Source organism: Macrobrachium rosenbergii, chromosome 10, assembly GCF_040412425.1.
Source record: "Macrobrachium rosenbergii isolate ZJJX-2024 chromosome 10, ASM4041242v1, whole genome shotgun sequence".
NCBI lineage: Eukaryota > Metazoa > Arthropoda > Malacostraca > Decapoda > Palaemonidae > Macrobrachium > Macrobrachium rosenbergii.
This window is the reverse complement of record NC_089750.1, coordinates 60,471,244-60,485,191: the sequence shown is the minus strand read 5'-3', so window position 1 is coordinate 60,485,191 and position 13,948 is coordinate 60,471,244. Positions and strand designations below refer to the sequence as shown.

Genomic DNA, 13,948 nt, shown 5'->3' with positions numbered 1-13,948 from the left:
GGACGGAGTTTTTTGCTTTTTGAAATGCATCATAATTATTAGGTTTAAGTAGAGTGCGAACTGATACTTTGTAACTCCTTCAAAAAGAGCTCCCTCAAAATACATTAAACAGCTCCAGGGTGGTCATCATCACATATCTGTGATTCATAAGAATTACAATAATAATCATCAGTTGACAATATTGATATTGTCGTACAAGGGTGGAAGCAGGCTATGGTGCTTCATTGGTTAGGACAAAGAATTTCTTTCTCCTGATCTGGCTTGTATGCCAAAAAATTAAAAATATAATGTTACTCTCTTGTAACGAATTTAACTGAAGAACTGTGTCATCCATATCATCTTCTTACTTTTTATGCATACCATGTCCTTTTGTGTGTTCATAAGTACAGTATGTACATTTCTTACTTGCATAAATATCAGTAGATGAATTTAGTTTATGTACAGTACTGTATCTCTTGGGTGTCACTGACGAATGCAGTTGTGACCTGACCATTAAACTAATTATTCAGACAATGTTTTATTTGCAGTGTTAACATTGTTATTTCATTTGCAGAGTGTTTAGCATTTTTAATGTATTTGTTATTGCCAGGTTCTTTTTTATTACAATTTGCCACCTAGAATTTATACCATTTTCCTGTTTTTTTTGCAGTGACTTCAGTTGGATTTGCTGTTGTTTTGAAGCTTAGTTTTGGAAGTTTTTTAAGATTTCTTGTGTACACTGTGTGTGTTGACACTTTAGCTGTTGGGATCTTAGTTGCAACAATTTTATGGTAAGATAAGTTTTTTTTATTGTATCCTTTATAGTATTGTTTTTGTTTACAAATGCAGGCTGTAATGTAGTATAGTATTTATATCTCACTATAAATAGCAACTTTAGTAATGATTAGTGCATTATAAAAATTAGAGAGTTTAATTGCTTTATGTACAAATGCAACACTTATGTTCATTGCTATTCCATTCAGCCAGAATTAAAATTCAATTCAGCCAGAATTAAAATTCAACTAATGTCATTTATTTTATTTTGTAACATTAGCCTTTTAATCAGGCAGAAAGGGGAGAGAAATTTTTTCATGGTTAACTCCATAAAGGAAAAACCTAGTGCACAGGTGAAGATGTTAAGGATGATAAATTTGCAAAAGGATAAATTTTCAATTTTGAATGATATCACTTATTGCAGGGCTCTTACAAATCACTACTTAGTAAAGCCAACGTGTAGAGACCAGGATGTCGAGTGGGGATATGCATTTGATGTTCACCTCAATGCATTCTTTCCTCCTCTTATTATTCTGCACTTTTTCCAGTTGTTCTTCTACCATGGTAAGTAATATCAGCTGTTATGAGTACAATATGTACAATATTTGAAGTTACAGGTACTAGGTATTCTATGTGAAGTAGTATGTGGCTATATACTGTAGTCCATTTACTGGGCATTATTCTTTACACTGTAATTTTTGCTTGTACGTTCTACTGTCGTTCATTTGTAAGACTTTTTCAATTTCTTTGGCGATTCTTATGGAGTTCCATATGTGATATGATAGTGAAAAACAGTCATAGCATCAAGATCAGGTCATCTATAAAGTGGCGAATTATTTGTTAAAATGTCACCAGGAGCCAGCACATACTAATTTCTCCAGTTGTAATTTTGCTTGTGTTAACTACTTGTTGCAAGGGATTCTGAATAACATTTCTGAAGGACATGGAAGATCAGTGTTAGAATAATGCATTTCTGAAGTTCAACATGGGGATAAGTTTCTTGCAATATTACTTAAGGAATTTAGAACCAGCAAAGGTCTGTATATATAAAAATTTTAAAGAATATATATGCTCTTAGAACCCAAGAGCAGTTTGAGAAGACTACCAAGTCAACAGACAATTATGCTTTTGTGAATGAGAGGTGGAAATTTGGAGGAAGGTAAAGTACTCGTTCTTCTTTCTGTAGTAAGCGTATGGTTTGGAATCCTTAAGAACTGCACCAAATTAACTGTCTTTGTCTATTACTTATTCTCAGATAAACTTGTTGAAAACAGTTTTTGAGATGAAGGCATTTTATTAGGGATGTGCAAAGTTTGCATGATACTTTAATAGTCACTGTTTTGTGTGTGTATCTACAAATGTCTTTGTATAAGATTTTGTCAGTTTTCTTGGAAAAACTGCTCACATTCATGGTAAAGTCAAGCTGAGAAGTCTTCGCTGCATTTAACTAGTCTCGCCCACTCATAGTAGCAGTTCATGGCTTGATCTGTGTACATAAAACTGCATAAAGCACTTGCACAATAGTATGTTTGCATCTCTGAAGCAAAATAGCTTTTCCATTTTCCATATTTTATCATCACCCTACACTTATTCCCTCTCCAGCTAAATATTGTTTAGACTGAAAAGAGAAAAAAATTTTATGAGCAGCATTGTATTATGACAAGTTCTGGAGGTCATTTTTGTTAATGCTGTTCATAAGGATCATTTGTATATGCAGTGACTCTTCAAGTTTATGTATTGTTTAAGTCTTAAGTGTATATATTACATAAGTATGTACATAATCTGTATTTGCTTTTACTTTCAGTTTTTATCAGTCAAGACTGGTTTATCTCAAGACTCTTTGGAAATTTGTTGTGGGTCTTAGCCATTGGTTATTATATCTACATTACATTCCTAGGATATAGTGGTAAGTTTAAACTCAAACATTTAATTTTACTAATTTCAGTACCTGACTTTGAATGCCACTGTAAGGTCTTAAGCCAAGCTGTGTATGTAAGATTACAAGATGAAATTGGATTTTTTAAGATCAGAGAGGTTGAATTTTTTCTCTAAACACTAACATGAGATTTCCTTCTCACGAAGCAAATCATCTTGTGTTTTATATTATGGTATGTACAAAACCACAAACAGTGTTGACAGTATGAAAGTAATTTTGTAGTTGCATCTTGCATGTAACGTATCAAATTTATCTACTGTACCTTTGAAGTTTAGCAGACATTTCCAAATTGATTAATCTAACACGGGGGTACCACTAGTAGTTAGCTAGTGATGATGAGCTATCTCAAAGAGGTGTTAATGAAACCATTCCACTCACTACAGCTACTTGTTATTTTTCCCTCTGATTAGAGTTTAATCTGCAGTGTTAGGAGATCCCAAATAAAAAAAAAAAGCATGTTAAAAACATTCTAATAACTTATATGTGTATCTACAAACAGTACTTTGTTTTTTCAATGCAACACAGTCTACAGGCAATAAAGCCTTGTTAACAAGCCTTTTTTTTTTTATACAAGTGCCTTAGTAGACAACTAGGGGCCATGCAAAAGCAAAGTGACAAGTTAAATTTTCAAATGAAAAAGCCTGAAATTCAAGTGATAGCAAGTAGAAATCCTCTGCTTGCCTGAAAGGTTACACATCACAAGCATGGCTTGCTAATATTGCAAGTGCTCTTGTTTTACAGGTCAAGTAATTCATAGCATTCTCTTTAAGCGTGTAAATGTTTATAGTGATATAATTAACTTTTATCATTTTTTCTCTGTGATTTGATTCTACTATTTTTTTTTGTAAGCAAGTAGTATCATTTATTTTGATAATGGATCTGTGGTTGTTCACTTTAGGTAATTGGGGAAATGAAGTTATTTGAGGATGGTGGTGATTATAGCTTTGTTCTGGAGTGAAAGGGATATTATGTGGTGCTTTTTGATTTTCCATGCTTTAAATCCTTATTTCCATGGTTTCATTTGCAAAAGAAGGCAGAACTTAGAGAATGCTTGCCAGAAGTACACTGAATAACCAAGGGAATATTGAGTTAGGTTTGAGGAGGACCTTCATAAAGAGGAAGAAGAAAGTTCAAGTCTGAAAAACGCTTGAGTCTCATCAATAAGTATGGTCCCCCACTTCAAGAGCTTCCACTTCTTTCAGTATCAGAACACTCCCTAGATTAACCTTGTCTGTTTGATCAGGATGTCTGTAAAGTGAGAATATTCTGGGGCATGAAATATAATATTCCAGATAGGGCACTTTTGGTAACTGCCTTTCAGGTTATAGCGGACACAAAAAAAGTTGGTGTTGGAAATAGAAGATCCATGCTGTCACAAAAAGAGTTAGATATTACTTCAGGGAATACTTGAAGATGCAGATTTGCCATCTGGCCAAAATACAGGTCATGGAACATGATTTCTCCAAGGAGGCCAGGAATTTCCATGCTTCCTTATAGACTTGATTCCATGAGCTCTATCCAGGAGGGATTCTGTCACAGGAACTTTTTCACGATGGGCAGAGGTCACTGAATGGATGCTAATTTTCTGTCACCTTCCAGGCCAGAGACAAGATAGAGAAACTAGGCAATCCATCCATCACTTTCTTGGTTACCTGCTCCTTGATCAACAACCCCACCTCAGTTTGTCAAGATTTGACTTTGGGATCACCACTATACATCCCATAATCCACTGGGTGCAGTGTGAGGGGAGTACTTGTTTCCAGAAAGAGGAGTCTATAGCAACTCTGATCATGTTCACTACCCACAGCTCTACCTCAAGACAAACATCCTTGGGCCACAGGCAGAGATTGCTTCATCTCCTTCCTCCTCGAGTCATGTCTCGAGATTTGGTGTGTATCTAGAAGAAGAGGAGTATGCCTCTTGAAAGGAGTAGATTGAGTCTATCCAAAGAAAAAGGATGATTGCTTTTACATGTAGAGTCTTGAGTCTATCCAAAGAAGGGCGATTGCTTTACATCACAGTCCTCTTCAGGTTGATGAACAGATTGGTGCTTATGGTTGAAAGCTACTAATTTTTTTTGTTGCTTGAGTAATTGCTCATAAATATAATTTTGATATTTATGTATCTTAGGGCTTATGTCTGAAAGGAAGCTTTCTGGACAAAGCTCTGCAGCATAAGTTTCTCTCTGCAGGTGTTATGGTGGTGGTGGAAGATGTGCCTGATCTTTTTCTTCCAGTCACTATTTTCACAGATTTGTTATGGGATTATTTTATTCTTAAGCACATTCCCCATCCTTGTCAACTCATCCTACACCACCTCTGTGACCCATACTACAGTTTTAGTCCAGGAAGAAATTTATGGTCTTAAGCATAGTATTGTCAAGGAAGTGTGTGAGATTGCTGCCAGGACTCATGCTTCAGCCCTCAAAGATGCTCCTCTTCTAGTTGAGTAGAAAAAACAGTGGTTACAGCCAAGCAGATAGTGAAGGGGCAGCAAATACAGAAGCTCCAACATGAATAGATAGCATAACAGGAAAAGTATTAACAAGCCCAGCTGGAGGTGGAAAGTTTCTTAACAGCACCATCAATCTCTATGAAACCAAGGTTGTGACAACAATTGGAAGAATGGATGATGGCTGATCTGTCAGAAGAGCATTGGGAATGGCTGAAGTTTGGGTTCTTTCAGCAGTAACACTTACTTCCTTAAGAATGCCATGCTTAAAAACATGAACCTCTGCAATTGCAGTAAGGTTCACAGAAAAGGTGACATAGGACAGCTGGAGGCAGGAAGTGGAATGTGTTTGAGGATGCAACAACTAATCCATAAGTGCATTGACTGGAAGAGGCACTGCATCTGGATGCAAAGCAACAGCAGGAGCAGCAACACTGGGAGGAGTGACATAATATATATATTAACCAAAGCATAAACAAGAGACAAAGCAGGTGCATTTGGTATAACAGAAGTAGAAGGGGCGATCAAGGGTGTCAGCATAACAAGAGTGCAGGCAAAGGATTGGTCAGCACAGAAGAATCAGGAGCTGCAACAGTGGAAGCAGCAGATTGGTTGCATAGCAGCAGTAGTGGGAGCTGTTAACACTAGAAGAAACATCAGTCAGGGGCACAGCAGATTGTAAGGTATAAGAAACAGTGATAACTGGCACAGAAGCTGTTAACGAAGTACAAGAAACATGGTCACAGACCTAGCAGATTAGGGCAGCAAGTACCAAAACTTCAACATGAGTAGATGGTATAACAGAAAAATCATTAACAAGCCCAGCAGGAAATGGAATATTTCTCCACATCATTGTCAACCTTTCTGAAACCAAGGAAGACCTGGAGGATGGCTGATCTTATTGAAAGAGTATTGGGAATGGCCAAGAAGTCTGAATCCTTTCAGCAGTAACACATACTTCCTTGAGATTACTGTGCTTAAAAATATGAACCTCAACTCGGACTAAAATGGCAGTAAGGTTCACAGAAAAGGTGGCATAGAATGGCTGGACCTAGGAAGTGTTGTGTGTTTGAGCACAGAAGGATGCAACAACAAATCCATGGATCCATTGACTGGAAGAAGTGCAGCTGGATGCAAAACACAGGAGGAGCAGCAGTATTAGGAGTGACATTAATCACAAAAAAGAATTGGAGGCAAAGCAGGTGGATCTGGCATAGCAGCATTAAAAGGGACAATCGAGGATGTTGGTACAACAAAGACTGATGGCAAAGAAACAGTCAGCACAGAAGGATCAGCAGCAACAGCAACAGCAGAATGGTTGCATAACAGAAGTAGTTGGCATAGTTCTAGCTTTTAACAATATAAGAAACAGTGGCAATAGGTACAGCAAATTGTGAAGGAGTGGTAGAAACAGTAACTGCAGACACAACAGACGGTGAAGAGTAGAAGAAAAATTTGGTTGAAGGTACAGCAGATGATGAGAGCAGCTCACAAAAAAGTTACCATTCCTGTGGGTGGTAAGTAGGAAAAGCAGTAACAACAGGCACAACAGGAGGTAGAATGTGACGACCTGAGCATTATACAGGCAGTCCCCGGTTAACGGTGGGCTCAGTTAATGGCGATCTGGTTTTACAGCGCTTGTCTAGTGACGAAAATCACTGATTTCCGCTTAATGGCGCTGATAATTAGGTATTGGCGCAATACATAGCTAACAGGTGCCGACAACTGAAAACCGGCGCTTTTTGGCGTCGATAAGCCCCAAAAATCGCCGAAATTGCCGATTTTCGGTTAGCAGCGATTTTTGGGTTATCATCACACCCTCAGAATGGAACCCCCGCCGATAACTGGGGACTGCCTGTATTCAGTTTCTGAAACCAAGACTGTGGTGATGATTGGAAGAGCTGATCTTAACTAGAAGAGGAGTAACTGAATGGGTAGAGCATGGACAATTGGTAGAACTGTGTCATGGCTGACTTCATCTAGGAGATTATCTGGAATGGTTGGAGGGAAAGTCCTTTCAGTGGTTACACATTTACACATCTTGAGAATGCTATGTTTAAGGACAAGAACCTTTACCTGAACTACAACTATATTAGGACTCTCAGAGACAGTGTGTGATGGTTGGAGCCTAGAAATGTAATGTGTTTAAGCACAGGAGGAAGAGGCAGCACAGCTGGATTACAGCAAGAATAGCAGGAACAGGAGAGAAAGCAGGTGTATTTGGCAAAGCAGCATTGGAAGAGGCAGTCAAGGATGAAAAGCAGCTAAATTAAGCAAAGCACATTAGAAGGCGCCTGTCATGATGTTGATGTAAGATTGCACATTAGCATCATAGTGGCAGACTCATTCAGCTCGATGATTGGCAGTAGTGGGAGGAGTGACATTAACTACAACTGTTATGGGAGGCAAAGCAAGATCCACATGGCATAGGAGCAGTTGAAGGGCAGTCAAGGATATCAGCATAACAGAGACTGAAGGCAGAAACAGTTAGTGCAGTAAGATCAACAGCAAAAGCAGCAGAGTGGTTTTATAGCAGGAGCAGTTGACACAGTGAGCTTTCAACACCATTGAAGAAACAGTAACCAGTACAGCAGATGGTGGTCAAGTGGTAGAAACAGCGACTATAGGCACAGCAGATGGCGAGGAAGCACCTATACAGAAGTTGACTTGATTAGATAGCACAGTATGAAAAGTAGTGACCGCAGGCACAGCAGGAGATAGAATGTGATCTGGATGATGGCTGATCTAGACTAGAAGAGCAGGAACTGGTATGGATGGAGAGATGACAATTGGTAGACTTGGATGATGACTGCTCTCAACTACCAGATTAGTATCTGGAATGGCTGGAGTAAGTTCTTTCAGGAGTCACATTCTTACACTTCCTGTTTCAAAAACATGGACTTCTACATGAACTCCAAATGCTGTAGGTCTCTCAGAGAAGTGGTGTATGATAGTTGGGTCTTGGAAGTATACTGGATTTACAGCACAGGAGGATACAAGCAGCCCATAGCCATGCTAATTGGAAGAGGCAGCACAGCTTGTTAAACAACAGCAAGAACAGCTGAAATGGAAGGACTGACATTAACTATAGCAGGAACAGAAGGGAAAGCAGTTGTATTTGGCATAACAGCACTTGAAGAGGCAGTCAAGGATGAAAAACAGCTAAATTTAACATGGCAGCATTGGAAGGAACCAGTAATGGTAGCATTGGAAGGAACCAGTAATGGATGCTGGCTTAAGACACGGACGTCAGCACATTAGTGTTGGAAGTGGCAGACTAGTTCAGCTGGGTGTACTGCATAATAAAAAGCAGCAGTTGAAGGGGCAATCAGTTATGTCAGCATAACATAGACTGAAGGCAGACAATTAGCACAGTAGGATCAGTAGCAGCAGAAAAAGTGGTTACATAGTGGGAGCAGTAGGTACAGTGTGAGCACTCAACACTATTAAGAAACAGTGGGAATAGATGTACAGTAAGGAAAGCAGTAACAGCAGTTCCAAGTTGAATAGATGTACAGTAGGAAAAGCAGTAACAGCAGGAGGTTGAGAATGACTTGAACAGCATCCTCAGTTTCTGAAACTAAGGCTGGAATGACAATTGGAAGACCTTAATGATGGCTGATATCAACTAATGGTTAGTTTCTGGAATAGCTGGAGTAAGGCCTTGCAGTGGTCACACACACATACTCGCTTCCTTGAGAGTTCAGGGTTACAAGTGCAGTAGGGCTTACAGAGAAGTGAAGCTTAGAAGTACAGTAGAATGTGTTTTAAGCACAGGAGGATACAGGAAGTCCATAGGGACACTAACTGGAATAGGTAGTGCAGCTGAATGCATAGCAACAGCAATGCAGTGGAATTTTCAAGGATCAACTTTTACTATAGCAGGAAAAGGAGGGAAAGCATGGTGCATTTGGCATACTAGCACTTCAAGTCAGTCAAGGATGAAAAGCAGCTAAATTTTATTATAGCAGTATTAGAAGGAACCACTTAAGGATGTTGGAATAAGAAACTGCAGATCATCACAGTAACATCAGCTGCAGCAACTAGCTAGTTACCAAGAGAAGTGGGTATAGTGGGGAACTGTCAACTCTGTCGAAGAAACCACGGTCAGATGCAGTTTGTACTATTCTGATTGCTACTGCTTTACATCCTTACTTCTTCCCTTCCAGCACTGCCATGCCAATAACACCTACTTTGCCTCCTATTTCTGCTATGGTTAATGTCACACCCCCTCTCTACTGCTGCTCCTGCTGTTTGCCTTGCATCCAGCTGCACTGCCTCTTCAAGTCAATGTGCACATGGATTTGTTGCTTCCTCCTGTGCTCAAACACATTCCTATTCTATTTCCACCCATCCTATGCCACCTTTTCTGTGAGCACTATTGTAGATGTAGTTCATTATCCTAAGTATAGTGTATTCTCAAGGAAGTGGGTGACCACTGAAAGACTCCTAATCCAGCTGTTCAAGATTCAAGACAATCCTCTTTCAGTCAAGATCAGACATTATCCAGGTCTTCTAATTGTTGTCACAGCCTTGATTTTGGAAAGATTGATTATACTGTTGATTTTGGAAAGATTGATAATGCTGTTAGGTCACATTCTACTTCCTACTGTGCCTACAGATACTACTGTCTCTGCTGTGACAACTATTCATGTTGTAACTTTTGTACTTGCTGCTCCTTCACAAGTACAGAAGTTCTAGCATTAAGATCGGCAGTAGTGGCAATGGAAGCAGGTTGCATAGCAGTAGCAGTGGGCATAGCAGGAGCTGTCAGCTCTGCAGAACAGCTGTCACAGTCTTAGCAGTTGGTGAGTAGGTAGTTAAGTATACCTTAGTTTTACCAGACCGCTGAGCTAATTAACGGCTCTCCTAGGGCTGGCCTGAAGGATTACACTTATTTTACTTAGCTAAAAACCAATTGGTTACCTAGCAACAGGACCTACAGCTTATTGTGGAATCCGAACCACAGTATACCGAGAAATGAATTTCTATCACCAGAAATAAATTCCTCTAATTCTTCATTTGCCGGCCGGAGACTCGAACTCGGGCCTAGCAGAGTGCTAGCTGAGAACTCTACCGACTCATCCAACGAGGAACTAAATGGAAACAGTGGTCGAAGGCATAGCAGATGGTGAGGGGGTAGTGGAAACAGAGGTCGCAGGCATAGCAGATGTTGCGGGGGTAGTGGAAACAGTGGTTGCAGGCATAGTTGATGGTGAGGGGGTAGTGGAAACAGTGGTCGCAGGCATAGCTAATGGTGAGGGGGTAGTGGAAACAGTGGTCGCAGGCATAGCTGATGGTGAGTAGGTAGTGGAAACAGTGGTCGCAGGCATAGCAGCTGGTGGGGGAGCAACAATTACAGAAGTTTCAGCATGAAGTGATCTCAGCAAGCATCACTAGAGCAAACATAAACACAGGCAGAGTAGAGGCAGGTACTTGAATGGGTTGCGAGTACTGGCAGTTATGACCTGGCCAAGATTTTCCTGGGTCACACCACACAAGGAAGGTAAAAGTAAAATGAAAAGAATTGCAATGTAAATAAAGTTACAAGGAGTTCTGGGCTAAACAACTGTAGTGGAATTTTTTTTTTTCGACCAGATTCTTACTTCATGCACCTTGAATGCTGTTGAAGCCTGTTTTATAATGAATGGGTTTGTGATATAAATAAAAAAAATAGTATATGCAGTATATATAATCATATGGCCTAAAATGTTAAGAGTTTAGTGGAACAGCTTTATACATGGCAAAACTAGGTTTATTTGGCTTGAAAATCATAAAAAAAGGCTCATAGTGCTTCAGAGTCCATGGTATTGATACCAGTTACTCTGTGAAATTGGTACTGCCCAATGCAAGACAACTTAAGTATACTCATTCTGCTCTAAAATGAAACAGGATGCTTGAATATTCTTGTTTTAATCCAAATTTGAATGTTTTAACCGTAGTTTTTGAAAATGAAAACAGGAAAATATACTCTTGATAATACATGAAAAAGCTGTTAAAAGTCACAACACAGTTATCTGACCAAAAAAATAATACAATTATGCAAAAAATATTCCCAAAAGTAAGACCAATGCTTTGCACATTACAAACAAAAAGTAACCTGATTAACTAACATCATAGCAGTACTCACCTTAATCATCTTATCTAAATTTGTAAAAAATGCACAGAAATAATGGGGAACACTGAATTGAGTATCAAAACAATGAAGCCAGTTAGACACAGCCTTTAAAATAATGGTGATTATTAATACTTTTCAGGAAAGAAAGGAGGGTAAAAGTAATTAGATTTGATAAAAGGAAAATGATAAGATTAATCAGAATTAATGTAAATAAAGTATCCTAATCTTGTAAAGCAAAGGCTTGGGGAATTTTAAGAGCTGTGCTGCAAACATCGTAGACATGGAAACAGTGAGGAGGATGGTTCTACTAACATACATGCTTGAATGGTCACTTTCAGCTCTTTTGTTTCTTCTGTCTACAGGATGTATGCCTGATGACATTCAGGCTACACATGAGGGCTCTACAGTATGTGACTGATGAGCTAGTGATAACTTGACATATGAAGTAAATTATCATAGACACTGCAACAATTTTATCTTTGGGAGTTCAAAGTTCTTTTTAATTGACTAATTTTTTTTTCAGCTCTGCCAATCCTACGTCAACCTCGAGTGTTTTTATATGCGCTGCCATTGCTGCTGGTGTTCCTGATTATCAGTCTAGCTGTGGGAATTAATCTCTGTGGAAGTCTCATGGACTTTTATCACTACAGAGTACTTTAACATTTAAGGTCAGCTTGAACTAATTTATAATTTTGTTAAAGGATCAAGCATATTATAATCCTAGACTTGTAATGATCAGGTCTCCAGTGACTTTTATTTATTATACATGGTTGAATCATCTGATAACTCCACAAGTGAGATTGTTTTGATTTTTGAGATGTTTTGTGTAATTGACTTTTGAAAAGATAACTATATTTTGTATAGATTATGAATTAGCCCTTTTCTCCATTGTATATATATTACTGTATTTGCAAAATTTTCCAGTATTGTCCTTAATGCTCTGTAATCATATTTAGCACTGTACAAAACTGACATAGCTATATCCATATTTGCTTTTTTGAGGAGCATCAGGTTGCATTGTGTATACAGTAGTAAATTACAGTGTAATTATTTAAGTGTGTGTGTGTATAGAATGATTATCCTAACAGTAATAATTGAACAAGCAATGAAATTAGGTAATGCCATAGTAAGATTAAATGATGGAAATTTGTTAAGTTTGTAATTTAAATTTTACCCAGCTGTCCAATTTTTTCAATAAGCATAACAACAAACCTCTTGAAATACTACCCACTGTACTTCTAGCCTCAAAATTGGTGTGGAAGAAACAAAGAAGGGTGGATGAGCTGGGTTGCCTCCAATATGAAAGGCTTTGGGTTTTATGCCTAGGAAAATAACAATTACTTGAAAAAATTTGGCACATATTCCTACAGAGATACCAACAGAAAAGTCTTTCATATATGGAGACTCACTCTTGGGTGGGAGGTAGTGCCTAAGTAAAGGGTGTACTTTCTCCTGATGAGAACTGTCAGAAATATGGCGCTACTAACACTGCAGCATATGGCTCTGTACCTATGGGCTGGAAAAATTAAGTTAATACTTGCAGACCACTGTATGATTAACAGATCTCCCTAGGGCTCTGATTTACTTTTACGTGGCTAAGAACCAATTGGTTACCTGGGCTGGAAACATTATAGCGAGAAATATTCTATCAGAAACAAATTCCTCTTGTTCTTCAGCTAATTTTTTCCCATTGACCAACAGAGTCAGCAGTCTGCAAAGACCTTGAGGAACTTCATGGTGCTGGAAAATACAATATTTTAGCTTGAAATAAGTCTTCTTGGAGTTTTAGCTTAACATAATCAGTGGGTTTGAGGGAAAACTACCATGTCCCATCTTCCCCTTGTTATAGAACAGTAGACTGAGGATTTACATTCTATACTAGTAGAGCAGGAGCTTGCCATGTACTACCTTGTACGCATTCAGGTCCAATGTGTACTCTGGCACAAATGCTCTTAGGTTGGAAGAGGAGAGGGAGGGGTGGGAAAACACCTACTTCACTGTCATGAAATGAACATTTTGGTCAAACTACTTGAATGAGGCATGGGATACCCAGTGGGGGACCCAGTAATCACCTTACTTGTTAACCTACCACCACAGGTCTTTGGGAGGTGTCGTCTAAGGACTTGTCTGTGATATCCCTAGGGTAGAAAGAGGTGAAGGTACTCTGGCGTCACCATACTGCCACCCTCATTACTTGTTGGACTGAGCAGTTCTTAAAGAAGTCAAAGAGTAGTTCCTATGCCCTGATGTCATGAGTTCTCAGTTGAGTGGGGTGGTCCACAGCTGCTTCAGGGGCCCATAAGCTTATAAGATAACCTAACTAACTAACTGCCCTCTTGAGATGCCTAGAGCTCACTAAAAGGCACTTACTCTCTTGCCTAAGAGTTTTTGTCCTTTTTCAGTAACACCTCACAACACAATCTGGGCATAACATTATGTAATCTGGGTCTCCACCAACTAAATCCCAGAAGGAGGGAATTCAGAAACACTCAAACCATGGGTTCAGAATTGATGGATTTTGTGCTATCTGGGAAGTTGCTGGGAAGGCTTTCACTGCTATGGTATCTAGTCTGCTGCTTGAGAGGGAAAGTAGTTGCTTTTCCTGAAGTAGTTTCCCTTGGAAGGAAGGGAGGAGCACCAGGTAGAGATATAGGGGTGTTTCATTCACAACCCCTGGGAAATTTATTCTT

The 13,948-nt window shown here is 39.0% G+C and overlaps 1 protein-coding gene across 5 annotated transcripts in view; it reads left to right on the top strand.

The window, feature by feature from the left end:
* The window catches only part of Unc50 (Unc50 RNA binding protein), a 52,398-nt gene extending 39,990 nt beyond the window's left edge, over nucleotides 1–12,408 (top strand). For all 5 annotated transcript variants that reach the window (XM_067110319.1, XM_067110322.1, XM_067110320.1 and 2 more), the window contains exons 5-8: nucleotides 650–770; nucleotides 1,178–1,317; nucleotides 2,558–2,659; nucleotides 11,782–12,408. In XM_067110319.1, the coding sequence (XP_066966420.1) occupies nucleotides 650–770; nucleotides 1,178–1,317; nucleotides 2,558–2,659; nucleotides 11,782–11,918 (500 nt within the window). In that variant the 3' untranslated portion in view covers nucleotides 11,919–12,408. The remainder of the gene's footprint in view (nucleotides 1–649; nucleotides 771–1,177; nucleotides 1,318–2,557; nucleotides 2,660–11,781) is intronic.
* Nucleotides 12,409–13,948: the final 1,540 nt, after the last annotated feature.